Source organism: Nymphalis io, chromosome 19, assembly GCF_905147045.1.
Source record: "Nymphalis io chromosome 19, ilAglIoxx1.1, whole genome shotgun sequence".
Lineage (NCBI taxonomy): Eukaryota > Metazoa > Arthropoda > Insecta > Lepidoptera > Nymphalidae > Nymphalis > Nymphalis io.
In genome coordinates this window covers 4,436,310-4,463,393 of record NC_065906.1, presented here as the reverse complement: position 1 = coordinate 4,463,393, position 27,084 = coordinate 4,436,310, and the positions used below count along the sequence as shown (strand labels likewise).

General features: G+C 32.2%; 2 protein-coding genes across 3 annotated transcripts in view; one reads left to right on the top strand and one right to left on the bottom strand.

Moving 5' to 3' along the window:
* Nucleotides 1-27,084, top strand: part of LOC126775846 (uncharacterized) — a 169,444-nt gene that overhangs the window by 91,041 nt on the left and 51,319 nt on the right. The gene's annotated exons all lie outside the window — the stretch shown is intronic.
* On the bottom strand, nucleotides 1,489-21,402 carry LOC126775874 (uncharacterized). 2 transcript variants are annotated; one of them, XM_050498019.1, is made up of 2 exons: nucleotides 10,476-11,503; nucleotides 1,489-2,831 (listed from the first exon to the last, which is right to left on the bottom strand). In XM_050498019.1, the coding sequence occupies exons 1-2, from the start codon at nucleotides 10,783-10,785 to the stop codon at nucleotides 2,623-2,625; spliced, it is 519 nt and encodes a 172-aa protein (XP_050353976.1). In that variant the 5' UTR covers nucleotides 10,786-11,503; the 3' UTR covers nucleotides 1,489-2,622. The 2 variants fall into 2 exon arrangements, with proteins under 2 accessions (XP_050353976.1, XP_050353977.1); XM_050498020.1 differs by lacking the exon at nucleotides 10,476-11,503 and adding an exon at nucleotides 20,976-21,402 and having other exon boundaries at nucleotides 1,508-2,831.

Below are 27,084 nucleotides of genomic sequence, written 5' to 3'. Positions count from 1 at the left end.
GAAAAATAATATTAAATCAAATCAGCTAAGAGACGTTTTTGCGTTTGTAAAAGTTTACCGTCAGGAGATAAATAAATATACAAATATTTATTATATTTTTATAGGTACTCAATATTATACATTTTAAACGTTATTTTTAACCATAAATTTCTTCAACGCCAGACGTTTCGTAGTCATTCTCGCTTTCAATCGATTAATCATTTATTTTAATGATAAAATTGTTTCATATTTTGTAATGTCCACATTCCAAGGCCTTCGTTTCTACACTAAAATTGCTTTTCCAATTCAATAGCATATAAACAAATATTTGTCCGTGCTTCAACAGTTATGGCATACAATTTTTATCATTATAGCATTCATATTTATTGTGACATTTTGTGTGCGACGTAAGTTTTCACTTTTCCCCATATATTTTGTTAGGAACTAATTTATAATTTTAGGGTTTTTAATTTTTGAGCAAGACAAGAAAATAAAAAACAGCGACTTGTTAAAACAGCATAACAGCGATTATAGTAATAGCAGAATAACCATTTTATTAATCCCTTCATTTGGTAAGATTATAAAAACAATAATTAGATGAACTTTTTCAGACCTAATTCTAGAAACATAACGAGTTTTTTGACTGGGATATTTTGGGGTATTTTGAGTTTGTCCTAAAAATGGGAGTTCCACAGGGATCAAATTTAGGTCCTTTTCTATTTTTGTATAAACAAATGGTTTGCCATTATTTTATAATATATATTGGTTTCTATTAACTTTTCAAACAAGCTAGGCTACCGCACAGTGGCGTAGCTAGGTGGACAAGGGCCCCGATGCATAAGAAGGAATCGGGCCCTCATCCCCTCTTTCCGCGTAGCTTGAATTTATATTGGCCTTTAAAATTATAGATAGGAACAAGAATAGGAAACAGTGAGTTCAATTTATCCCTAGTAGGCTAAATCCATACGTCGTCTCTATGAGGGCTAGAATTAGATTAATTTTGGAAAGTCGGAGTACTGAGATTTTCCTACATTGCTTATCAATGTTTAGTAAAGACTACAGGAAGAAATATATATTTTTTTCTTCTTTTTCCTTTATACACCTCTCTTTTCAAAGCTGTGGTTAGAGGGCCCCCTGAGCTCCGGGGCCCTGGTGCACTGCACCACCTGACCCTACGATAGCTATGCCACTGCTACCGCAGCAAATTCAGCAGCACCTTGTCGATCGCATGACTCAGATTATAATTATTATTAATATTCCGTAAATGCCGACTATCAATTATTATTTTTTGTAACTAGAAAAAAATATTATTCTATGTTTAAAATAATTAATTAATGGATGGATCATATGCATTATAGTATTGAAAAAGGCCTATTTATATTTTTGGAAGATCTATTTTTATAGAAACCAGACCCACTGGTGTAGGCTTTGCATTGTATGTCAATCAGTCAGTTTTTTTAAACATGTAAAAAAAACACCGATTTCATTAATTTCCATATTTATTGGACAATCATAACGGAAACAATATATATAATACATTACAAATCAACAACACATTTCACACTTTTTAATAATAACTGTGAACAAAAATATTGAAATTATTTTCATAACATACAACAACCAACGCTATGCTTTCCTGATAAGTAAGACTCGTAAGTAACGAGTAATAGGTATATATGTAGGTATTTTCGATATTATATTTTTCACTAGTGAAAATAATTTTCGCATTGAATACCTATAAGATTAAAATATTTCTGCTATGTACAAACAAACCTCGCTATAACTACGATAAAACAAAAAATAAAATAAGATATTTTATAAATAGTAGTAGTAAATATTTAAATTTGAAAAACGTAATATAGTCAAAGAATTTCATTTATAACTTGCATTATAAAAGTACATTACATTATTTATTTTGCATTAGATATAATATGTAAAATAATTTGTTTCAAATAAAATTAATTAACCTAATAAACTTATAAAAACATGGCTAGTACATTTTTATTTAACTTAAAGTTATCACTTATTATCGATAAATACCTAATACAACTATTTTATATTATTAAAACGGTATCTAAGGATAACGAATTATTATTTTATTATCTTAAGAATTTTAAGCTATTGGTGTTATGGTTCAGACTTCGCTTTAAGCGAACATCACGGATTTTACTTTCTATACGCTTTTCTATAAATAAACTATGATAATTTAATAGTCACTGACGTACCTAGCTGTCAATTTACAAAGGTTAAAATACAATTCTATTTTAATACTATGCAAGGATTCTTAAAGCGCTATCCGTGAAAGTGGGCGCTTCTACATAACTTCTTTAAACCTACTAGAACATTATTTAGTATCTGGAAAATAATGTCATTGGTTTTGAAATTTTCAGCTACGCTTTCCCATTTATAGATAAATATCTTTTTACGATTCGACATAGCTGACATCGTGTTGTAACATCTGAATCCAATGCTTAACGTACATATGTATCACAATTCATGTAGAATTTATAGACGGCAAACGTTACGTGATCATATAAGACCAATATGCTCAGTCAGCACTATTTTGTCTTTGAATATATTTGTAGACATGATTTAGCTACAAGTAGTTTTTTTGTGAGTTTTTTTTAACAATTTTTCAAAACGTCATGTAACCGTAGTAACGTTGAGAGTGTCGATGTAGTTGAGGTTTGGAAGTGTGGTTGATGTTTCGTTGTCTCTGGTAATAGTTGATATCGTTGAGTTTACAATTAAGTTAATTGTCGCTTCAGTAGTTTCATTAGTATTCGTAGCATTAGCGAAGTCATCTAGGATAGGTGGAATGGCAGTTTGATTCACTGGGGTATTGCTTCCTCCTGCGAACAACATATTTTCTTAATTTAATAATTAAATTACAGGTTATATTAATTTAAATTAAATGTATAATGTGTTACTTTACAAAACTTTTGCAGCATATTAAGTAAATATGTTATAGTAATAATATATATCTATATAATAAAGTGTATTTCATGTTATACATTTTATCTGATGATATTCGTTAATGAAAATTTGTTTTAGATAATTATAAAAGTGCCGATTAATTATTTTTATAACCGTTATTAACAGTATGTTTTAAGCAATATTTTTAAATGAATGTTAAACTGCATATTAGGCGCGCTTAGTATTTTTAATATCGCATTTAATTATATGCGATGTGTTAGATGTAGGTATGTTAAAATCATGTATACGTGTCTACATGAACCAGGCTTAACAAAATACAAACGAGGTCTTATAAATATTTAGAAAAAGCTCGAGTTCGTAGAAACTTTAACAATGATTTATGGACTTCAGAAATAAACAGATTAGTATATACTTTTTAATACAAGATAGTTTTGAAAGATAACCTTTAATTTTTGAAGAAGAATGTTAAGACTCGAAAGATTTTAGGTGCTTTTAAAGCGTAATAATAGTATTATGTTAGGGTGAGTAACAATGAAATATAATGAGTTCAAAATATCTATACTAATATTATAAATGCGAAAGTAACTATCTGTCTGATACGCTTTCACAGTTAAGCCATTGAACCAATTTTGATAAAATTTTGTATGAAGAATGTCTGAACCCCAAGGAAAGACATATGTTACCTTTTAAACCTGCCTCCCTTAATAGCTCAGCTTCAAACTAGTAAACTAGTTTTTGATGCTATATAACCCATTGTTAGGAATACTCCAGTCAGCTTGTTAGTTTGGTCAATTAGTTGATAAACGTAATATTTGATTCATATTCGATTCATCGGCGGTATTATCTGAATAACTATGATATGATCTATCTAAATATTTGACTGTACGCCAGAGTGTTATATGTGCATATCGTATCGGATGCCTTGTACCTACATAAGAATTGAGGCTTGGTGTAAATAACACACTTGCTAATTATACTCATTTGAATATCAGTTCGTCAAGTACAGACATATTGTGATATTATGTAGGTACAAAAGCGTGTATGCAGACAGAGTTGCCGTGTAGAGTGCTATTCCGAGCCATTCCGTTTGAAATCGTTAGTGATTTATATCTTATAAACATGATCAGTAAATAGTCGAGTGCCGGTTATTGTAACTGCCTTGGCTAAATTTAGAATTATTGCTGTAAGCTCTTGCGAACACTCACAGTGCGGTGTTCCCCACGCCTTTTTTCGGTTTACGACATTAAAAATATATTGTAAAAATGACAAACAATATTTTCATCTATATATATTATATAACTGATGTAAAATAATATAAATTTATTTGGTTTGTCCACAATCGATTCCCCATTCGATTTCCAATTGCCTTTATTTTTTATTTACTGCACAAGGCCTATTTATAAGTACCTACCTATAATAAGAGAAGTCTTTAACTCCTAAACTCGGCCTAAGTCAAGCAACAACTAGTGTTGGCACTAGGGCAGTCAAATGCTATTTTTTTTATAATTTGATAAACAAAACAGCAAGTTTATAATTAATAAAAAAAAATGTACCCATATAATAAAAATACGTTTTTTGCATGTATTTTTTTAATAAAAGGTCGCTTACTTATCGAAACAATATATAATGTAGGTACTAGAAAATTTCAGGTCTTGACAAGTCTGTATGAAGTGTGTATCTTGTAAGGTACACCCACAACAACTGTTTTTTAACTATCACAGATTAGTAAAAAAATTAAAGGCTATTTGCAAAACCATTTTTTTTTTCATTGTTACCTAACTAAATAAGTAAGTTACTGTAGGCTTTTATTATACACTAGACTTTTTTGGTTGTTCGTGATCGCAAATTACGAGCAAAGTTTGATCTATGTTTTACGATATAATCTTATCAAAACAATTATTAATATTTATCATTAACTAATAAATAAAGAAACGTTTTTAATAATATATATATATATATATATGCCTACTCATTTTCTCGGTTAGTAAATTGCACTAGTCGCTACTTTTTGGTACAAATAATGTATCAAACTGAAATTGATGAAAATAAAATGAGCGTTCATTGCACATTGACGAAACAGACATACAGACATAATTAAAATAGCATAAAATTATTGAGATAACCAACTTCCCTCCCAGTTCTCAGCGCACCGGTATTGTATTACGGATTTCTTATAAATTTAGAATATGATCTTTTTTTTTTTTGGTTTGAAGTATTCTCGAACCAATGGCTTAGTGGTTAGAACACGTAAATAAGAAGATTGCGGGTTCAAGCCCAGGCGAGTATCACTGAATTTTCATAAGCTTACGTTTTTTGTATAACTATAGTGCTCGGCGATGCATTCATCGACATTAGTCATACTGGTGGTAGGGCTTTGTGCAAGCTCGTCTGGGTAGGTACCACCCACTCATCAGATATTCTACCGCAAAACAGCAATACTTGATATTGTTGTGTTCCGGTTTGAAGGGTGAGTGAGCCAGTGTAATTACAGGCACAAGGGACATAAAATCTTAGTTCCCAAGGTTGGTGGCGCATTGGCTATAAGCGATGGTTGACATTTCTTAGAATGCCAATGTCTAAGGGCGTTTGGTGACCACTTACCATCAGGTGGCCCATATGCTCGTCCACCTTCCTATTCTATAAAAAAAAAAAAATACCTGCCTGTCTGATAACTGCATGACTTAAAAAAACTGCCACATGTGTTGCTATCATTCCTTATTGGAATAGCGTGGTATATGCTCCAAACTTTCCTCAAAAAAGGAGGCTTTAGCTGTGAAACCTACAGATTGTTACTTTTTAAACTATTTTTTTTTTTCAAAATCTGTGATTAGATCTTTTTTCTCGATCTGTAATAAATAAATAATCAAAAAATGAACTTTACAAGTTAACAAATCGACTAAATATGATATTTTTTCTCAAATAACTTGCATCTTAAAATATCATATTTCTTGTGTAAGTCGGCATTTCAACTCAGGATACTGATCTGTACAATATTTTTAACATCGCTGCAAGTATGGAATTACTCTTTAAATAGGACACGTACTTGACCGGAATAATAAAATGTTATTGCAGCAATGGAGCTGTCAAAATTTGGCGGAGAGAATTATTATGTTAGAGAACGAGCAGGTTTATCCGCCATCAAGAAGTTATTTTGTCTCGCATTAAAGACCTATTCACTATGTATATATTATTACTTAATTTTCTTAAGGAACTTCAAAGAAATAAATTGTTAAAACTTTGCTAAATCAATAAAAAGCAGTAAATTGTCGAGGGGTGTTAATATCTTTGATCAGTACTGACATCACGAGTCTATGTATATGTAGGTTGTATGCCGGATACCTCTCTAGTAATTAATACATAGTGAATTAATAGATAACTAAACTAAAGACTTAATGGTGATAATAATATATAAATATATTGACTGTTCCTTCCCAATAAAAAATAGTCTAGAAAAAAAACGATATCATTCGATTTTAGATAGTTTATTTTCCTAGCCACGAATCCGTGGATTTTGAAAAAACAAAATGCAGATCCTATATTACTACTCCAGCTTATAGTGTCAGCATAATAAGAATATAATTCTCAGAAATGCTATTAAACAGAAAACTTATATTATAATAAATACTTATTTTAAACGATGAGTCATATTTTCTTATTTATTATGCATAACCGTATGTGATGGTGGTCACCACGTTACCTAAGTACCGGAAACATCAAACCGTTCGAAATAATACACAACACAGAGCTGGTAGACCTTTGTACAAGCTCGTCTGGGTAGGTACCACCCATTCATCAGATATCCTACCGCAATACTTGATATTGTTGTGTTCCGGTTTAAAGGGTGAGTGAGCCAGTGTAATTACAGGCACAAGGGACATAACATCTTAGTTCCCAAGGTTGGTGGCGCAGTGGTGATGTAAGCGATGGTTAACATTTCTTACAATGCCAATGTCTATGGGCGTTTTTGACCTCTTACCATCAGGTGGCCCATATGCTCGTCCGCTTTTCTATTCTATAAAAAAAATACACGTTGAAAAAGTTGTAGTCCAGAACTATATCGACTCGCATTCAACATTAATTTTATAATAGCATTTAATTACATCATTTTATTATTTACTGTTTTTATTATCTGATCCTTGTTAGCCCCTAATAAATGCAAACAAAATATATTTTGTATTACTATTGAGGTTCTCTAACAGAGGTTATTGCGTTAATAATTTTTAATTTAAATCTCGTACTGCTTTAAGATATTTTTTTCAAGAAACAATTATTCAACAAGATACAAGCCAGTACGGCTTGCATCTTCATAAATAATTATAAAACGTAATATATAACCACTATTGAGACTTCATAATAAAAAATAAAGAAAATTAATAAATGTCATCTTATTCAAAAAAAAACATCGTACGTTTAAATACTAAAGATTTTATGGAAACAAATTTATTATATCTTTTACTCAAATTAATAACTATAAGACTCGTTATATTTCGTGGGTGTTTGTACATATTATAGATTAAGATCCTAGGGCCCCCAGACCTTACTTATTTTACGTTGGTACGTAAAAATTGTACTCTGTCGGTACAGACACTTTAAATATCGAAAGAAAACAACACAACCTTACTTACAGTCTGAGACTTGATTATACTTGATATCTATTATATTTAGGTGGCTATTTTAATAGATTTTGTAAGCTTAAGCGTCTATAAAGAAAATTTAATTAAAAATTAGAATTGATATAAATTATTTGCTACCCCCCCCCCCCTTTATTGTAGACTTTAATCCGATAAAAAAATATTGGTAAACAGAACATACGCGACATAATGATTACAAATTATTTTTTGTATTATATAATAATGAAGTTTATACCTAACATACTTAAAGGGTAACGAAAGTAGGTAAAATACAACCAAAAAAAAAATCTAATGATTACAAATATGTTTTTTTATATAAGAGGAGGCAAACTTGCAGTAGGCTCACCTGATGGAATGTGAATACTATCGCCCATGGACACATAAAACACTCGAGAGCTTGCAGATGCGTTGCCGGCCTTTAAGGAATGAGTATACTCTTTTCTTGAAGGCTCATATGTCAAAATGTTGTTTTCTTTTTTAGTTTGTCTATATTTTTGTTTCGGTTCGTACATTTTCAAAGCCTTAAGCCAGTTTTAGCCGATACTCGTCAAGTAGCTTAGATATCGACATTACAAGGCTTTATTTTATGTTCAAGTGCTGAATGATTTGGCTTCGCTGAAATGTTTTGAACGTGTTTGTTTTCGTTTGAGAAGTGTAGATATTTATATTCGAACCGATTAAGACAAGCTAATAATTGTAACAGTTCTACATTAAGATAATAAAATTTACTTACCTACCTAGTGGAAAAATTAACTTTTACAAACAAACGAAAGTAGACGAATGTATGTACGGTATTTTCTACCTTTGGAATTTATTTTTTATGGCTAATCGTTTATTTTTTAATAAAGTTATACATAAAATATGTATAGTTAAAAATAAAAAAATACAATTATACCTATCGAATAGATAGTTATTTGAATTAAAGGAATAACTAAATAATAGTGCCATCTTATATCATTATTTTATTTTGTTTATATGTTTTTTAGCAGATTCAATATTTTTTCGATATTGAATAAATGGAGAAATCCTAAAAAGTAAACAAAGATATAAAAAGCAATTTTAATTAACGTTAGACTTCTGCTGAATGAATAGATGAAAGACAATAATTTTATAACGCTTCAGTCTTGTTTATATTTCATAATCGTAGCGTGGTAATGTGCGTGATGTAAACACGCGCCGTGTTGTTAAAATCATAATATTAAATGTATACTAGGCACTCAAAGTACTGTCGTCGTTAAATTATGATATTTCACATTATAAAACAATTATTTTAGGCAAATATTTTTAATATTTTTGTTTTATTATAATAAAATAGAGTTTCATCAATGAATAAGCCTATAATAGATATAAATATTGTATATTTATATATATTTTATTTTTATTTTAAATAAACGTTATTAGTTTTAAAACTTATCTTGCAAAAAGATTGAATGCTTAATGTATTTCTGAAACAAATGAATTATATAATTTTATTTATTTATCAACTATTTATATGTTAATGATTATAAATTTTGATGGATAGAGAGAGGAGGTATTCTTTAGAAAGTCATCTGAAAAATTGATAAAGTTGATTGAACTTTGCCAATAATATCTTTAAATAAACGGTAAACTGCTTAGAGGGTTTTTAAACGTTCTTTTTTTATCGTAATGTAGAATTGGTAAACTGAGATAAATTTTATACTTAATGAATATGGACAATTAACATTAGTATTTCAGTAAATTAAATCATTTGGTCCGTATGATGAAAATTACGATGTCTCGCCGGCGTGGCGGGCGCCGGGAAGACGGGGGGTATTAAACGACGCGCAGAACTTTTACGTTTTGCATATCCAATTATTAAGTAACCTATAATAATTATACTAAAGCTATATATTTACATAATTATTTTATCAATTAATATTACCACTCAGCTTCTTTCGTCGGTTTTTCTAAGGGCTGCGTAATTCGATCCGGTGGTAGTTTTTTGCTTTGACTACCAATAAGTACCTAAGTGGCAGGGGCAAGTGGGAATATTGAATCATAAATTTAAAATTATTCAAAATTAAAATTAGATAAATAAATTTCTATATATTCAAATTAATTTATTGTAAATAAGAGACAACTGCTCTATCTAAAAATAATACAGGAGTTTATAATGTCTTTACATAATTATATGTCTACTTTAGTAACATTTTATATAATTGCAATAAAGTCAGTGTTAAAACTTTTATGGTTTTGTGTTTGATCTTCTGGTTTAATTTTGAATGCTTTAAAGTTAAAAAATAGTCTGTAGGTAATATATACACACACAGATGTCAAGTAAGCTACCTACAGTAACGTACGGGTTTTTTTCAAGATGTCTTCATCTTAATCTCAGACTAATTGAATCAATACAAAACCCTTTTACTTCAGATTCCATTTGCAAGATGTAAGTCGATGTATTTGTTTATTTCATTATTACATTCGCATAAGCATTTCACAAATATAAACGTTAAAAGCAAATGCGGTTAATTTAAAAATGGAAAATCTTTCCAAGATGTTCATATATAATTCATACATAATTCAATTATTTCGTGAAAAATTTACGTTAAATTATATGTATATAGCGAAAGTTTAATATTATCTTCTATATATGTACATATATACAATTCTGTTTTAAATAGTGAGCCTATTAGAAATACATTACAATAACATGACTTGCTTTGAACGTAGTTTTATATATTTTCATTTTTATTATATATGTGTGAGTATGTGATTGAATTGTGGCACGTAATTAACCGGAACGCATAGGTGTTGTGCAAGATAGAAGATTTGGGATCGGTAAGTGAAAAGCAAACTTATAAAAAAAATCTGTCAATCAACAATCCTTTGAAATATAGTTTTAATATTAACCATATAGTCTAAACGAAACAGGATAAAAAGAGGAAGCGTGTCGGTTGTGTGACCTACCGGTGTGAGGCATAAAGCAAGTGGGCATTGGTGTAGTGCTGATTTGCGGCGTGACTGTGTTTGACACCTTGCGCTGCGCGTATTGCGCGTCCTTGGGCTCCCAGAAGAACACGTAGTAGAGCGAGAGCATTATAGCGGCCAGCGACACGCAGAATACATATATGATAACGGTCAGCACGCGCACGCTCTTCTTGTCGCGTTTCCTCTCGTACAACGCGTCCAGCACCACCTCGTGGCCGGATGCTGTACCCAGCCGCACGGAACCGGCGCACGAACGCATGCTACCCGAAGTGTAAGACTTTCCGGACATCTTCTATGACGCCTTCGTCTAAAATGCACCGCGGCACCGGTACCGCCACGAAACCGGGTAAGTAGGACACACTTATCGATATGCCCCAGTTCGCCGATGCGCCGCGGCCGAGCCGTTTTGCCGGGTCACGCGGCCCGTGTCTGCAGCTTGACACCTTCTGATGCCGACTGCTCTTTCATTATTATGGCGCTCGCTCCGGACTTCATTTGTTTATCCTTTAATTTCACGCTTCGTAATATCTGAATCTATTCCAGTTACTGACGTAGTCGCACGAACGTGCTTCGTTTGTCACGAGCCCCTATTTATTAGAACATGCATTGATACGCAAAGAACCTCCTTTTTTCAAAGGCAGTATGCGATATTACAATAAACAAATTATATTCACGCTCGATTCATTTCGAGATAGTACACATAAACACGAATTAACCGACAGTCTGTATATGTTTTAGTTGGCAGGTGTTATTTATGTCAAGTGATGTTCGAGTGTAACGATACGTAAACGAAGTTAATTTAGTTGAGGATAACGCGGTGTGACAAGACGGGTGACAGCCAAGGCGCGCCGAGGCGTCGTCGGCCGTCGCATCGCGCAAGTTGGCGCGGAGGCGCGCCGGCGGTGGGCGGCGTTGGTCGACGAGAGGCAGCGCTCTGTCGGCGCCACGTGCGGCGCGCGACGCGACGCCTGCCTTCGAAACTCACACAATGATCAATAAATTCGCCACTCTTAATTCAATAGCGCAAAAAATGCTTGCCAAATTTATTAGAATTTGAATTATTATTAATTTTAGCCCGCAACTTTGTTTTCAAAACTATATTATATGGGTACAGTTACTACTATCAAACACTTGTACCACTTTTCTTTGGAATCCTTTTTAAATTATTATTAAATATAAAAAGAAACGTAATCAATATTTTAGTAAAATTGTTTTATGATTTAATATACATTATTATAATTTATAGCTACATGAGTAAAATTTAACTACTTATATATAAACTTTTATATACAAAAACAAAATTAGCAAAAACTGTGTACCTGAGAATTTTTTGAAGAGTTATTAAGTTCGATAATAATTAGTACTGTAAACTGTATTCGGTTGCAATTCTGCACATTTTAAGTATCCAATGCAAAAACTATGTCAAGCGGAATTTGAAGCATTGTTAAGGTTTAATGAAGGCAAAGAGGAGAAACATCTCACAAATATTTTTGTCATCAATTTTTAATGAAGTTTCTTTATTTCGTGAAATAAAGAAGAAATCACTTTACATATGTTTGATTATTCATCGATTGTTAAATGCAGAAAAATTTATTTAGAACCTTACTTTCTAAGATCTGACATCTTCGCTTTCCTCAATGGAAATAGCAATCCATTCATCCATTCTCCACAAGAATTTAATCCTATTCACTCTGATGATATTCATCATCCTCTTATCATATGTATTTCTAGTCGGCGCAGTGTGTTCTAGAACACTTTAATAAAAAGAGGCCTGCAAAGGCACTGAGTGCTGGTGGCATTAATGAACTTGCTGTGCACAAAATATTATGTCTCAAGTGGGATGGCTATTCATCTCTGCCACACACGACACATTACGTCATTTCTAACGTTAAAAAATAAAAGAATTTATATTCTTTTATAACAATTATTAAAATTTGCTAATTTGCATACAATTATAAATATAGCATACAGCTGTAAAGTATAGTATTTAGCTGTACAGAAGTTTTTTGTTGAAAATTATTGAGTTATTTAACAAATTCTATTTCTCTTACACTGCTAAGGCACAGCGCGCAGAAAATATGGCGAAGTAGAAATTGAATCTTGGGGTTTACAAAATGTCACAATGAAAGTAAATATGTTAATACTATATTAAGACATTGATGAAACGATCATATCGAGTATATAATAGATGTACTAAATGTAATTCTCAAGACTCAATCACATAATAATAAAACAAAAATTTATACTTAAATATAAGGCTAATTTAAAATTCTAATGTAGAAATAATTTGATTTAAGACTTTCTCGTCTTATTCCATGTTTTAGATGGTACGTTAAAAGAGATTTTTAGGTAGATTGTTGTAAAATATTTTTTATATCACATCAAATTTATAGAAATTATATATTTCTTAGGATGTTTTTTTGACAATGGCATTGTAAGAAATGTCAACCATCGCTTATAGCCAATGCGCCGCCAACCTTGGGAACTAAGATTTTATGTCTCTTGTCGGAACACAACAATATCAAGTATTGCTGTTTTGCGGTAGAATATCTGATGAGTGGGTGGTACCTACCCAGACGAGCTTGCACAAAGCCCTACCACCAGTAAAAAATGTGAACTCCTAAGAAGTTTTGGGAAACCAATATTTAGCTAACTTCTGCGTAGCATAAGGGACATCCCTACTCATTTTCAGTACCAAAAAGCAATAGTTACTATTTAGAGACGGGTGTCTTTCCGCTCCACTTTGTAGACGATTTTCGGAATACCCGTTCTTAACGAAAACCTGCTCAGCATAAAGTACAGAATGTATACGTTATAAACACAGATAACGTGAGTTTACCTACAATATGCATTTAAAACTTTGACAATTCATATTTTTCAATGTGTTATCTTTTACATATGTGGTGCGTGAGTGATATAAAAATAGGAAAGGTTGAGGAATGTCAATTTTCTGATGTCTTTATATTATCAAAGCTTTTGTATAATGCTCGTGATTGCATAATTTATTACAGTTTTTGTTGACATTCAGAGTTAAGAGCAACGAATAGAAACAACGATGAGCAGTGGTGTATTTTAAAATTTAACTCCCAGGAACAAAATATTTTCCGCCCCTTAAATTTGAAGAATAAAACGTTGGTACAATATGGTAAATTAAGAGTTGGATTTAACTAATAAAATTTATTACTATTAGTGTACTTGTGGAAATAGTGTCATGTTTTCTTTTCATACAAATAGACGCATTGATCATCACATTTTGTTTATTACTAGCAACACGACCCGGCTTTGCACGGGTACGATAAGGGTTAACATAATACGTTCATATTAAAGAACAAACATATAAAGAAATAATCTTATGGCCAGGAAACTTCGAAGGCTTACACGGAACAATTTATCAAAATGAATTTAAAATCAGATAAATGGTTTAGAAATATTTTAAATGAAACGTGCAGAGAATCGTTTATCTTTATTTATTATAATTATGAAAATAAACGATAGGCTTATTTCTCTAGAATACATACAGTCAAATTACAACCTGCGTGTATATGTAACCTATGTGTAAAATACAATAAAACATCAATAAGGGTTCAGTAATTCTAACCAAACGTTTAGTTAAACAGAAGTCAATAAATTAATTGATGTTCGACACAATTGGGTTATAACACTAATTGGATTAAAGGAAAACCGCTCGTTCCGAAACTAATACCACGCCTCGTACACATTGGGAATAACGAATTACCAAAACAAATGGTATGCAAACGCGAGCTTATCGTACTAATATAGATAAATTTATGTAAATATGTCTTATTTTAATTTATACAGTTATATCTGTACGATTAAACATAGGAAAATTGTTTTTAGCGGCACTTTATTTGAATATGCAAGTTTGTTTACTAATGTTTGTGTTATATTTTAGACTTAATTGTCATCAAATTTCAGTCTATAATTCGTCAATAAAATAAAATCTGTATAATAGAGTAAAATTGTAAAAATAAATAATTTAGCTTTATTTATTCTCAATAAGAACTTGTCTTCCATAGACAGTATATATATACATAGGTATCGTCATTAAAAGTAGTAAGCAAAAACTTAATACCCATTTTATATCACGATGATGATGATGAACTGAGCAGGAGTTATTTTATTAAATATATTTGTGCGCAAATACACTATTTTTACTGTCTTAAATAAGACTTTGATGGGATGGCAATCCGACCAGAGAGTTAAGGCGATATACCAACACATTTACACTTATCGACTACCGACACAGTAGCGTTAGATTTACCAACTTTCAAACTCTGGGCTTTAATTGAAAATTTTGACAAAATAACCCGATAACTTTTAACAGGTCCGTCCCGGGGTTTGAACAAAAGTCCGGGCTCTGCAGCATATTAAGCTATCCACAAGATCAACAAACCAGTCAAAAGCGATCTTTACATTTGTACTGTACATCTGTACAGTAGTTACATCTTATTTAGTTGCTTCTACCGGTTTTTTCATGCGCACATTTATCTCTAGCAATATCTCTCAAACAGTATGTATAAGGCAATTCTTATTTAAAGAAAATGCTTAACCACATTTAACGTTATAATTTTATATACCTTTTTATTTTTAATTGCACACCCTCTTACTGATATACATAATACACCCAGACTCTGAGCAAGGAACGGTAGGCAGGGTCATTGCGAACTGCGCCAACGCACTACTCAAAAATCAATATGTTTGAATTTTGACAAGAATTAATAATCTGTGATGTCTGTTTATAGACCCATGCGTTGTGATTTATCTGTAAAAGATAGATAGCGCACTTTTTTATGGCTTATGATTCAGTAATAAGTTTATCTCATATAGCGTACCTAAGTGATGTACAACAAATTTCTTAACTATTATCCAATGTAGCTTAGAAAAATATCGTTGAAAACTATCAAAATCCAATATATAGCTTAGGATAAGTTAGAAAAAACGGGTGAATGTGTATAGTGGCATACATAGTTTTAAGCTACAATTAGGTAAAGATTTGAACAAAATTATCATGAGGTAAGCCCTAATTTCACCCGTGAAGTCCGATAGTCGAAGCCAATTGAAACCAATCAGCGTTGTCTAATAACTAAATAGTGTATGTACCATTAAGATTGGTAAATATTAATTACAAAATTAATATCTATAAGTGTTTTCCATTTATTTAATATATCAATAGTTAGTGCACCGAAAAACTTCTTCTTGGGACCTCTTAATACGTTGTTGTTTCGTAATTTTATCATATAAATTTTGCCATCCAACATAAAATATCATAAGAAACAATCACTTGACAGAGATGACGAATTGCTGCTAACAGTTGCACGGAATGGAACTTTTTGGAAAAGTTAGGTGTCTATATTTAAACTATTCTTCGAAAAGTCATAAGCGTTAGCAAACAGCACATAACGTTGAAACTTGGAAGCAACTTGAACAAGATTTATTCGAAAACGCAAAGATCAAACAAATGGATATGAACATATGTGTATATTATTACGGATTAGTTAACAATAGACCTAAAAAGAGGAAGAAAAGTCATTTACGTTTTAAAATTAACGACTGCGATAACTGGTATTGTTCAAAAATAAAATAATTTCGTGAAAGTTATTAAGGAATCCTCTCAGAAAATTAGTTTTATTTTATATTCTTATTATAATTACAATAATGTTTGAAACTTTATCCTTTATAGCTAAATAAATATAAATACAAAACTCGCTTTACCACAAATTACAATAAGAGAGAAATTTTGCTATAACAAGGTTTAATTAATAGTACATTAAATCTAGACACGCGGTAACGTGTCAAGCCAAGTTGAAGCTAACATAACTGGTGGCAGCACCGTGTGTAATATTACACGAACCATTTGGAGCCACTTTTGACCCCTCTTAACTCAAAAACTTTTCACATAAACATGTCAAATTTGGCTCATATATTTAGGCTTGTGAGATACATATCCTGTCCTATCTTGTGCTCCAAATTTCATAACCACACCTTAAACGGTTATTAAGATATTAACGTCCACAAATCGTCATTTTTATCACTGACTGACCTATAGATCAAAACTCTAACCCAGTTCCAGATGACCTAGAAATTCAAATTTGACATCCAGACAGGTAGTTGGGTGAATACAAAAGAATAAATCAGAAACTAGTATTTTTTTAATGCCGAGATGGCCTAGTGGTTGGAACGCGTATATCGTAAGCGATGATCGTGGGTTCAAATCCGGGCAAGCACCACTAAATTTTCATGTGCTTAATTTGTGTTTATAATTCATCTCGTGCTTGACGGTGAAGGAAAACATCGTGACGAAACATGCATGTGTCTAATTTTATTAAAATTATGCCACATGTGTTTTCTACCAACTCGCATTGGAGCAGCGTGGTGGAATAAGCTCCAAACCTTCTCCTCAAAAGGGAGAGGAGGCCTTAGCCCAGCAGTGGGACATTAACAGGCTGTTACAGTACAGTTACAGTATTTTTTTATTATAATTTTACAATTAATTGATTCTATTAGGAACACTTACTCATAGTGCCTGTAATGTAAGAATCGGCCATCATAATTGATGACAGCCGATCTTTATGTGGCTTTTAAGGTCTTCACGTGAATATATAACGACTGGAATACCACTCTTAATTTTTTTATCCAAACATACCAGTTTTAGTACTTATAACTAAGAATATAGTCGACTTTCGTATTTATTGCGTTACTGACTGGGATTTAGTATTCAGGCATTAGGTTTTAGTATATTACCCTAAGTTATAAAAAGAAATGATATTTTATGTTGATATAAATACCGACCACTGACCATTGAACTTGGCACCCATTTAGATCTCACTTCTTTTGTCGTTGAAGTCACCAACCAAGGCATATATCATAATATTGAACTTGGCTGTCATTTCACTTTTAAGTTTTTGATGGGATTTTAAATATAAGTGATATAGAATTGTGAAGTGCTACAGCCTCTAAATGCACCACTGCTGGTTTTTCTTTTCAAGTTAAAGAGAAAGTTAGAGCCTTTTTCACTAAGCTGCTTGAGCATGGGTCCATGGATGATTTATGAATCATGGTAGATCTTCTTCTGAGAGATGTTTCCCTTTACCAAACACGTGGTGATTTATTATAAATTACAAAAACAAATAGCATATGTAACTTATTTAACTTTGCCCAGATTTGAACTCGCGATCTTAATATAAGCATATTATGTATAAAAATAAACGACTTATTATTTAATAGTATCGACCTCAGAAGAAATAAACTATTTACTTGAAGCAAAATCATTTAGCCGAATTGGCTCAATGGCTAGAACACGTGAAACTTAATCGAAGATTGCGGGTCCAACCCAGGCAACTACCACAGAATTTTCATTTATGTCGACGGTGAAGGAAAACGTCTCCAACATCGACACCTGCGTATGTACCAATCGATATTGGAATTATATTAAATAATTATTACGTATACTCTGATGCTTCCTGCATGTAGTAGGCATTGCAATTTTAAGCTTCAAGGTTACAAAAACATTAGGTACAAAAATGCTAACATAAACTCTTATGAAATTTTAAATTCGGTGTTCCTAGTTTATATTTTAGATATGGAGTAGAATCGGTTGTAACTACGTCAAATTTTAAAATTTTCGTTTTAAATAAAAATATACATACCTATTAAGATTAAGACATGACAAATGTGTCAATATGGAAATAAGTCTAATAAGTTATTTATAAAATTTAAAACTGAATTTCTTTGAATAAACTGCCAGTGTCAAAGTACATACATAATTACATAGTTAGTCAGGGGGGGGGGGGCAAGGAACAAAACAACAATTTCTTTTAACAAATTTCTTTCTTCACCACACTTAAAACTTACAGAGATTAGAAGACAAATAAAAGCTCGAGTAAAGTGCAAAAAATATACTTTTTGAGCAAGTTATTATAAATACGCATTTTTATCGTCAATGATACAGCGCCGGCGATTCTCAACTAAACTTAAAGCACAGTAGTTTTCGAAAAGTTGCGATGGTCCAAGGGGATATAAATATACAAGACATTTTGTAATATTATATTTGCAAAATGGATGAAAGGAGCACATTTGCACAAATAGGTAATGTAAACGGGGAAAATTGTTATAAATATATTTGGTTTTGATAATTTGTTATTAAATACTGATTTAATTCTTTGTTAAATAATTTATTTTTTATTGTATTAATACTTTCTCTTTTTTTATAACAGTCAGTTTCGAGTTCGAGTAAAATACATAGCAAATTAAATTTTATTCTTAGCTTTGTTGTTTAGGAAGGTAGTTACTAGACATGCTAAGTATTTTATATATTTACAAAAATCTTGATTGAATTACCGTGGTGACAAAATAATGAAAATAAGTTTTAAATCAAAGCGATGTTTTATAAATCTACGTCGGGGAAGTGGTAACTTTGACAAATTTCAAGTCAATCGGGCAGATAGTTTAGATGTCGTGATGCGTTGTATTTCGCTTATATATAAATAAGCAAATGGTAACTTTAAGTTTATATATACATTTACAGTATGGTATAAATATTTATTAGTGTATTTTTTAATTGTGTGTGTGTGTTTTTAATGTAATTTAGTAAATTCATTACTTATGACAAAGTGGAAAAGTTTTTTGTTTGAGGTTTAAAAATTTAATAAGTTAATTAATAAATGATTATGTTTTTTAAACTCGCAAAAAAGTGGGCAACATATCCAAATTATCCCGCTAAGTTAAAGCTAAATGGATCGTGGAAATATGGAACGCTTGGCATGTCATAACAAGTCACAAGGGCATGTGTCTATGGGGGAAGATGATTACTTAACATCGGTGCACCAAATGATCTTATGAGAAAAAAAAAGTTCAATTGCTTTTAGCCATTTCCTTGTGCGTCTATGTCAAATATCTTAAACAAAGTACTACAATTGGGTAGCTCATTAAATGGCCTAAACTAATTAAATGAACAAAATCACTGTTCTGCTTACTAATAACGCTTCGGGCTTTAGATATTATAGTTATATCACACGATTACTTTTTCAGTAATCCCAGACTTAACTGTTCGTCTATAAGCTTAATATAGATTTAGCTAGTTCAGCTAATTGTTCATAATAGGATTAATTCGCAAACAAGAGTACTTATTTATTTTAACATTTAATATTTATTACACCTTTTATTTTATTTCACCTGTTTGTGTGTGAGTAGTCTAAATATTAAATTGTATTCGTTTTTATACATTATTTGATGTAATAAAACCTTATTTTTAGAAAGCTAACTATAATTTGTTTCGTTTTGCGTCATCATCCATCGGAGTTTCTTAACACGATTTGATATGTTGTTAATTGACTGTCCTAGCTTTGTGCATATTTAACTTAGTGTTTTTTTTGTCTCCTATTAATTTACACTTTCATTCATTATCTTTGCATAAGCATATCTAATACTTTTTATGATATGTAATAACTTATGTTATTATAACTACTTAAAATTGTTGGATACAACTTCAATTTTTTAATTTTTTTTTAAATAAACACCTTTAAAGAGAGCTGAGATGGCCATCTCAGTGGCTAGATCACGTGAATCTTAACCGAAGATTGCAGTGTCGACCACGGATAGTCACCACTGAATTTTGATGCGCTCTATTCGTTTTTATAATTCATCTACTGTTCGGTGGTGATGAAAATCATTTACATGTGAATCCACAAACCCACATTGGAGGAGTGGGTGTTTCCTATCAAAAAGAGAGAAGGCTTAAGCCCAGTAGTAGGTCATTTATATTGTTACTTTTTTTTACATATATAAAATATATTGTCCTCGTCCAAAAAAATATCTTTAGTTGTAAAAGTAGATATTTTATGTAACGTCTTAGAAGTAATCCACAGAGAATTCCGTAATGAAGCCATTACGGAACTCTATATCCAATAAAAACGTCAAGCTGTCAAGTACGAAATGAGTGCTCACATTGCAGGTTCCTTACAATTAAAATCGATCATTGAGTCTGAGCATCTTGATCACTTTTGATAAACTTGTCATCACTACACAAAGTTTTTTTTTTTTTAAACTTTGGTAAAACGCGTTACGCGTTTCCCCCACGAGAACAGTGGGGGGGGGGGAGTATATGGAGCTCGCCGGTGTCCAAGGCGCCGAGTGCGCCCCGAACTTCGGAATACCCACTAACCAGCGTTACCCTTTCCGTCTTAACGTGGAGCGCCACGGGATCGCCGTCGCATGCTACCGTGACGCTCTGACGATCACTACACTAAATTGTGTTAACACTTCATACGTTAATTTAATTTAATTTATGACTTTATGTGTAATATTGAAAAAGTTTATTTTAAAGAAATTATGACATTCTTTTAATTATACATAGTTATTCGCAAATTATTTTTTGAAGAAAAAAAAAACGTAAAAGCTTTTGGCGTTACAGTATAAATATTACTGGATATATAGTTTAATTTTAACCAATACAATATTTACCTGTAAAGTTGAAAGAAGAATTGTGAAATGTGAAAGTGGGGTCGTAGTCACTCTGATCACCACGTCTTGAACTATACATTTCATTTCCCTCGTTTGCTTTAGTAATTACCGGAGACTTCCAAACGCAGATATAGTAAATGGATAGCAGTATCGCTGCTAGGGATACCGATAGAAGATACGCGCAGACAGTCAGTACACGAACCACTGTGCTAGGAGGTTTCTCTCTGTAGAGATCTTGTGCGGGCGCCGGGCCGGTTTCCACCGAAGTGCCATCCTCCTGTGCACTCCCCGACATCTCGCTACCGATACGTCATGACCCACAAACTATCCTTCTCTAAACATGTTCCGATTAAAACTAACGTGAAAGTCAAATGTTCACATGTGGCGATTCGCGGGTGGGCCGAGCGAGTATGGTGAGCGGTCGCGACTCGCGTCCCACCGTCCAGTGCGCGCACTGCTCCCGCGCTAAACCGATTAACCGCACACGTCACGGATTTACGAATACTATATAACAAGTCGTATCAAACTTTATATTTTACCGAAGATGTTTCCAGTCATCGTTCGAAACTCATTCATCTCACGGAAATACAAAAATAGCTAAAATTAACAACTTGCAAATTCTTTTTTAAAAACCAAGATATTGAATACGATCCAATTAAATATAGCGCTTCAAACGTTTAGCTATTTCGAATATAAGTACTATGAAGGTTTGATGATAAAGGTATAGCTATCATCAAAGGGTCTTTCCTTTCTATATTGTTGCATCGTTGTGATTTTAATAAAACGGCTTTAAATTAAATTATACCATGTAGGTACCTCTCGATGTTCTGAGCCATATTACGTGACACACAATTTGATTATGAGATTTAATATTTCAGTTATACTTACTTTCTATGGTATCAACTATCAACTCAGCTCACTTGCTAGGTTAGCTATTTATTCTCCAACAAAAGCAAGTATTGCTTTTTTTATCTCTGGTAAACAGTATAAATTAATCACGCTGAAATGCACCCCACGATATTGTTCGCTCTTTATTGAAATATGAAAAAGTTGTCGAAAGATATTTTATAAATGTTATGATTAGGTAATGCACTCAATCTTCACTCATTGTAATGTGCAAATTTTATTATTTAGGCGAAAGATCGTAGAAATAGATTTGACAAATTCAATTTGCGGATATGTAACGCATACTTTAATGGACATTAAACACAAACACATTATAGTGATTATGTAGAGGTATATCGAATATTAAATTTTCATCTATTGAACTTTATTTTTCGACCAGACATTATCAGAACAATGTTAACAAAAAAATATAGTTATTCTTTGTTTCTTGTGATCAAATTGATCTTTTGTTTTAATTGTATAGGTTGGCGAACGAGCATATGGGCCACCTGGTGGTAAGTGGTCTCCAAAGCCCATAGACATTGGCATTGTGAGGAATGTTAGCCATCGCTTACATGGCCAATGTGCCACCAACCTTGCGAACTAAGATGTTATGTCCCTTGTGCCTGTAATTACTCTGGCTCACTCACCTTTCAAACCAGAACATAACAGTAACAATTTCTGCTGTTTTGCGGTAGAATATCTGATGAGTTAATGTAAACGATATCACAATATCAATGAGCACAAATCCGATGGGCCTGAATTTGTCTAGGCGAGCAAACGTTGCAAATATTCGTCTCGTATTAAAAATAATGACGTTGCTCCGTTTGTATTTAAAATTTTGGACTTAGGAGTAACAGTGCAAAAACTTTCATTAAAAATATAACACCTATTTTATTGCCTCCTATAACACCTTGTCTTATTGCCTCCACCTTACTGGTAACAAGAGGGACAACTTATTTTTTTTTGCTTTTCTACTAGCATTCTTGTAACCATTCCACGCGGTCATGATTTGTACAGTAGCTATTTTTAATTTTTCATTAGTCTAGTGGCTAGATGTAAGGTCGCAGACCCGGAGGTCGTGGATTCAAATCCCAGGTCGGGCCAATAAAAAGTTATTGGGTTTTTCAGGCGGATGTTCTCAATAGCAGCCCGAAGTCTGGAAGTTGGCAGTATGTACACTCCCGTCTCAGAAAGCACGTAAAGCCGTTGGTTGTGCGCCTGAACTCTTTCCGATCGTGTCGGATTGCCGTCCCATGGGATTATGAGAGTTAGAGAATAGAGTGCACCTGTGTTTGCGGACACACTTGTGCACTATAATATGTCCTGCGCAGTTGGCTAATGTCTTTTGAGATTAGCCGCCGTGGCCGAAATCGGTTTGGAGGACCTTATTTTTAATTTTTATTTGTTAATATGTCTAAGAATTCAATGTTAATAATAATATATAAAATAAAATGTAAACGTTCCTTCAGTAAATTTTGGATTATGACGTGAGATGTTTTCAGATAAGGCAATAGCAATACCGTGCCCAAGTGTAATGGTAGGTATACCTTACACACAGAAGACATAATTTCAAGAAACAGCATACAAGTTTTCTTACACTTCTCTCTCTTACAATACTTTTCATCTCAGAATACTTATATTATAAATTGTTTACTACTTATATTATAATACTTATACGTTCCTTGTATTAAAAATTAGTTAACACGAGAAATATTAATAATTCAAACTCTACCTACTTTACCTACGGCTGGTCGGAATTTAAGTTTTGACCCTTCAATTATAAGATTGTGCAACATGTGCACAATCTTAAACATGTGTCTTGCTATTGAAACATAACTATTTTCACCTAATTATACTTATAATTTATCGGAAGCTATAATAATGAATAAAAGATTTATTCAATTGTCTTTAAAATGTTCTCTTATTTACTTAAAATATTGTTAATATACCCGATCTCGTTAACGAGTATTTAAAAGCAATTATTAATGAACTTTAACAGAAATGTTTACTTCATACTTGTAATTTCCATTTAACTTATGTGTGATGATTTATTTAAATTAAGTTCTATGTAATTATGACTTAGGAAATCTGATAATTAATTAAAACATAATACATTTATAAAATTTCAATAACATATTTAATTAACTAATAAACAAAAAATATCTTTCGAAAAAAAGTATATTAATTTTCCAATTTGGTATAAGTTTAGTAGGGCATTGGGAATTCATCCATTAGAGATAATTGGATCAGCGTTAGCAATATCATTGCTTCAACGTAATAGCAGCTACCTACTTATTTATATTCTACAGTAATCAATCATACGTGTGTGGCAGCTGTTGTATCCGTGCATATAGTGATAGATATATATGTCAAGTATGTTGAACTAACCGGTATTAATATCCATTAATAATGTAACAAAATTAAATACGTAATAAAGAAATCTCCCCACATATTCTACCGCCAAACAATACTTAGTATTGTTGTGGTCCGGTTTGAAAGGTGAGTAAGCCAGTGTAACTACAGGCACAAGATACATTCGCGAACGTTGGTAGCGCATTGACGGTGTAAGCAATTGTGACCACTTTACACGATGTGGACAATTTGCCCGTCCACCTAAGTAATTCAAATCCCAGGTCGGGCCAATAAAAAGTTATTGGGTTTTTCAGGCGGATGTTCTCAATAGCAGCCCGAAGTCTGGAAGTTGGCAGTATGTACACTCCCGTCTCAGAAAGCACGTAAAGCCGTTGGTTGTGCGCCTGAACTCTTTCCGATCGTGTATATATATATATATAAAATAAAATATATATATAATAAAATTTTTATCACTTAGTCGTTTAGTAGTTATATATATATTAATGAAAAGAAAACTTATAAAATCTTATTATCTTGAATCAAACGCTAACTTACTCAATAGCGCAGTTTATAACTTATAATATAATTTAATTAAACACCTACAACGACTTCGCACTGCCTTAGTTAAAATATTTATTAAGAAAGTAAGATATAAAAAAATAATAATACAATCAGTAATTAGAAGCGATCTATTGTACAAAAACATCATGCTAACTGGCGATTGATTGAATAAATGACATACTCATTACTCATACGCACTTAATAGACTTTACTTTACTTAATCTTTACTCAATGTTGTAAATAGCAAAAATCAGTCACCACATCATATTATAGTTATCTGTCAGACACAGCAGTGTCCGTAGCAAAACTGACAGTCGAAGTTATCGCCTAATGGACGCCGCACAGTTTGAAAACTTTTGCATGGAAATCGCCAGAACCGTTTTTATCTCCCTTAAAAATATGAAACTTATAAACATGCTTTATACTTTTATGTCTGGCCCTAAACTATAAACTTTCATCATTTGAATGCCAAAAAAGAAAAAAAAGTAATGTTTTCAATATTTTAATGACACTGTTTTTATGTAAAATAGGTAAACAGATTGACAAATAAATCACCTGATGGTAAGCGGTCACCTACGTCCATAGGCATTGGTATCTCTTATATAATTATATATAAGGGATGCCAATCGTCAATGCGCCTATAGCCTTATATCGTCAATGCGCTACAAACCTTAAAAACTAAAATACTGTGCATCTAGTGCCTTAGGCTACACTGGCTCACTCACTCTTCAAACCGGAACACAACAATATTAGGTATTGCGGTTTGGGAGTAAAACATGTAATGAGTAGGTGGTTTATACTCAATTGTATAATGTAATGAGTAGGTGGATTTTCACAAAGCTCTAACACTAAGTGAGGAGTACACTGTAAGTTCATGTCTAAATTGTTACGACGATGTTGTCTTATAAATTTTAAATACTCCTTATTTTCACTGGCGCCATTTTATTATAAATACTATGTATTTATATACGAATTTATTTATAAAACTGTCTAAATAACATATAAGATCTGTATGGAATAAGGCCCTAGCACGCACTGCAAATACTATACCATATTTCATTATTGTATATACAAACACAGTGTATGAACAATAATGCTTGTAATTTTCTAACAACAATTCATTATTAAATTATTTTAATTTAAATCACCAATATTTATTTTGGGCGCATCTTATAAGAGACAATATGTTTAATTCTGAATTTAGGACTGAATATGTAAGTAAGTATAAATATATAAAGTAATACTTTCCTTAACACCAACGTAATAATATATTTATAAATATAAAAATTAATGTCCATTATGTTGCATAAGTATCTGCATTATTTCATTTGTTAACCATATTATTAACGTAAGTAATTTCCCCATAAAGAATTCTCATTCGGGAATACTGTGAAGGCGAAACACATTCAAACTGTCCTATAAATTTATCAAGGTTATTAATTTTATTAATTCTGTTTAAGTCAAATTCTGTTTAATGTCTATATACCATCCTATATTATATTAATACATTAAACTACTACGGATTAGCTTTCAAGCCAAAGCCGTTCTTTTAGACTAAGTAGTAGGTAATGTCTTTAGGCTTTGAAATAAGAACGTAAAATTATTTACATTACCTATATTAACATGTGCAAAAATCCTTCATTAACAAAACATTGTTAACGCTTCGTTTTGCGTTTTATGACAATATTATACAATATAATACGATTATAATTAATATTACAAACACAATTCGTTTAGGTAATCTATCCTAGAGGGAGCGTCGTTGCCCAGTGAAGTAAAGATAATTATTAAACTAATTAAATTATATTATACAACTACATACCACGAACTACATACCATTGAACCAACGGTTTGCCTGTGTGAATTTCGTTTTGTGACAAAAAACTTACTTGCTTCTCACATGCTCAGCTTTATTCCGGTAACCAATGTATCGAGTGCACAAAACTAACAGGTACTTGCGTAAAATAATAAAGTATACAATGTCCCCTCTATAAGTTAAATTAATATATGTAGAAACACTAAAAAACATTAGATTTTTTTTATCTTTTATTGGTGGTAGAGCTTTATGCAAGCTCGTCTGGGTAGGTACAACCCACTTATCAGATATTCTACCGCAAAACAGCAGTACTTGGTATTGATGTGTTTCGGTTTGAAGGGTGAGTGAGCCAGTGTAATTACAGGCACAAGGGACATAACATCTTAGTTCCCAAGGTTGGTGGCGCATTGGTGATGTAAGCGATGGTTAACATTTCTTACAATGCCAATATCTATAGGCGTTGGTGGTCACCAATACCATCTTACCATCAGG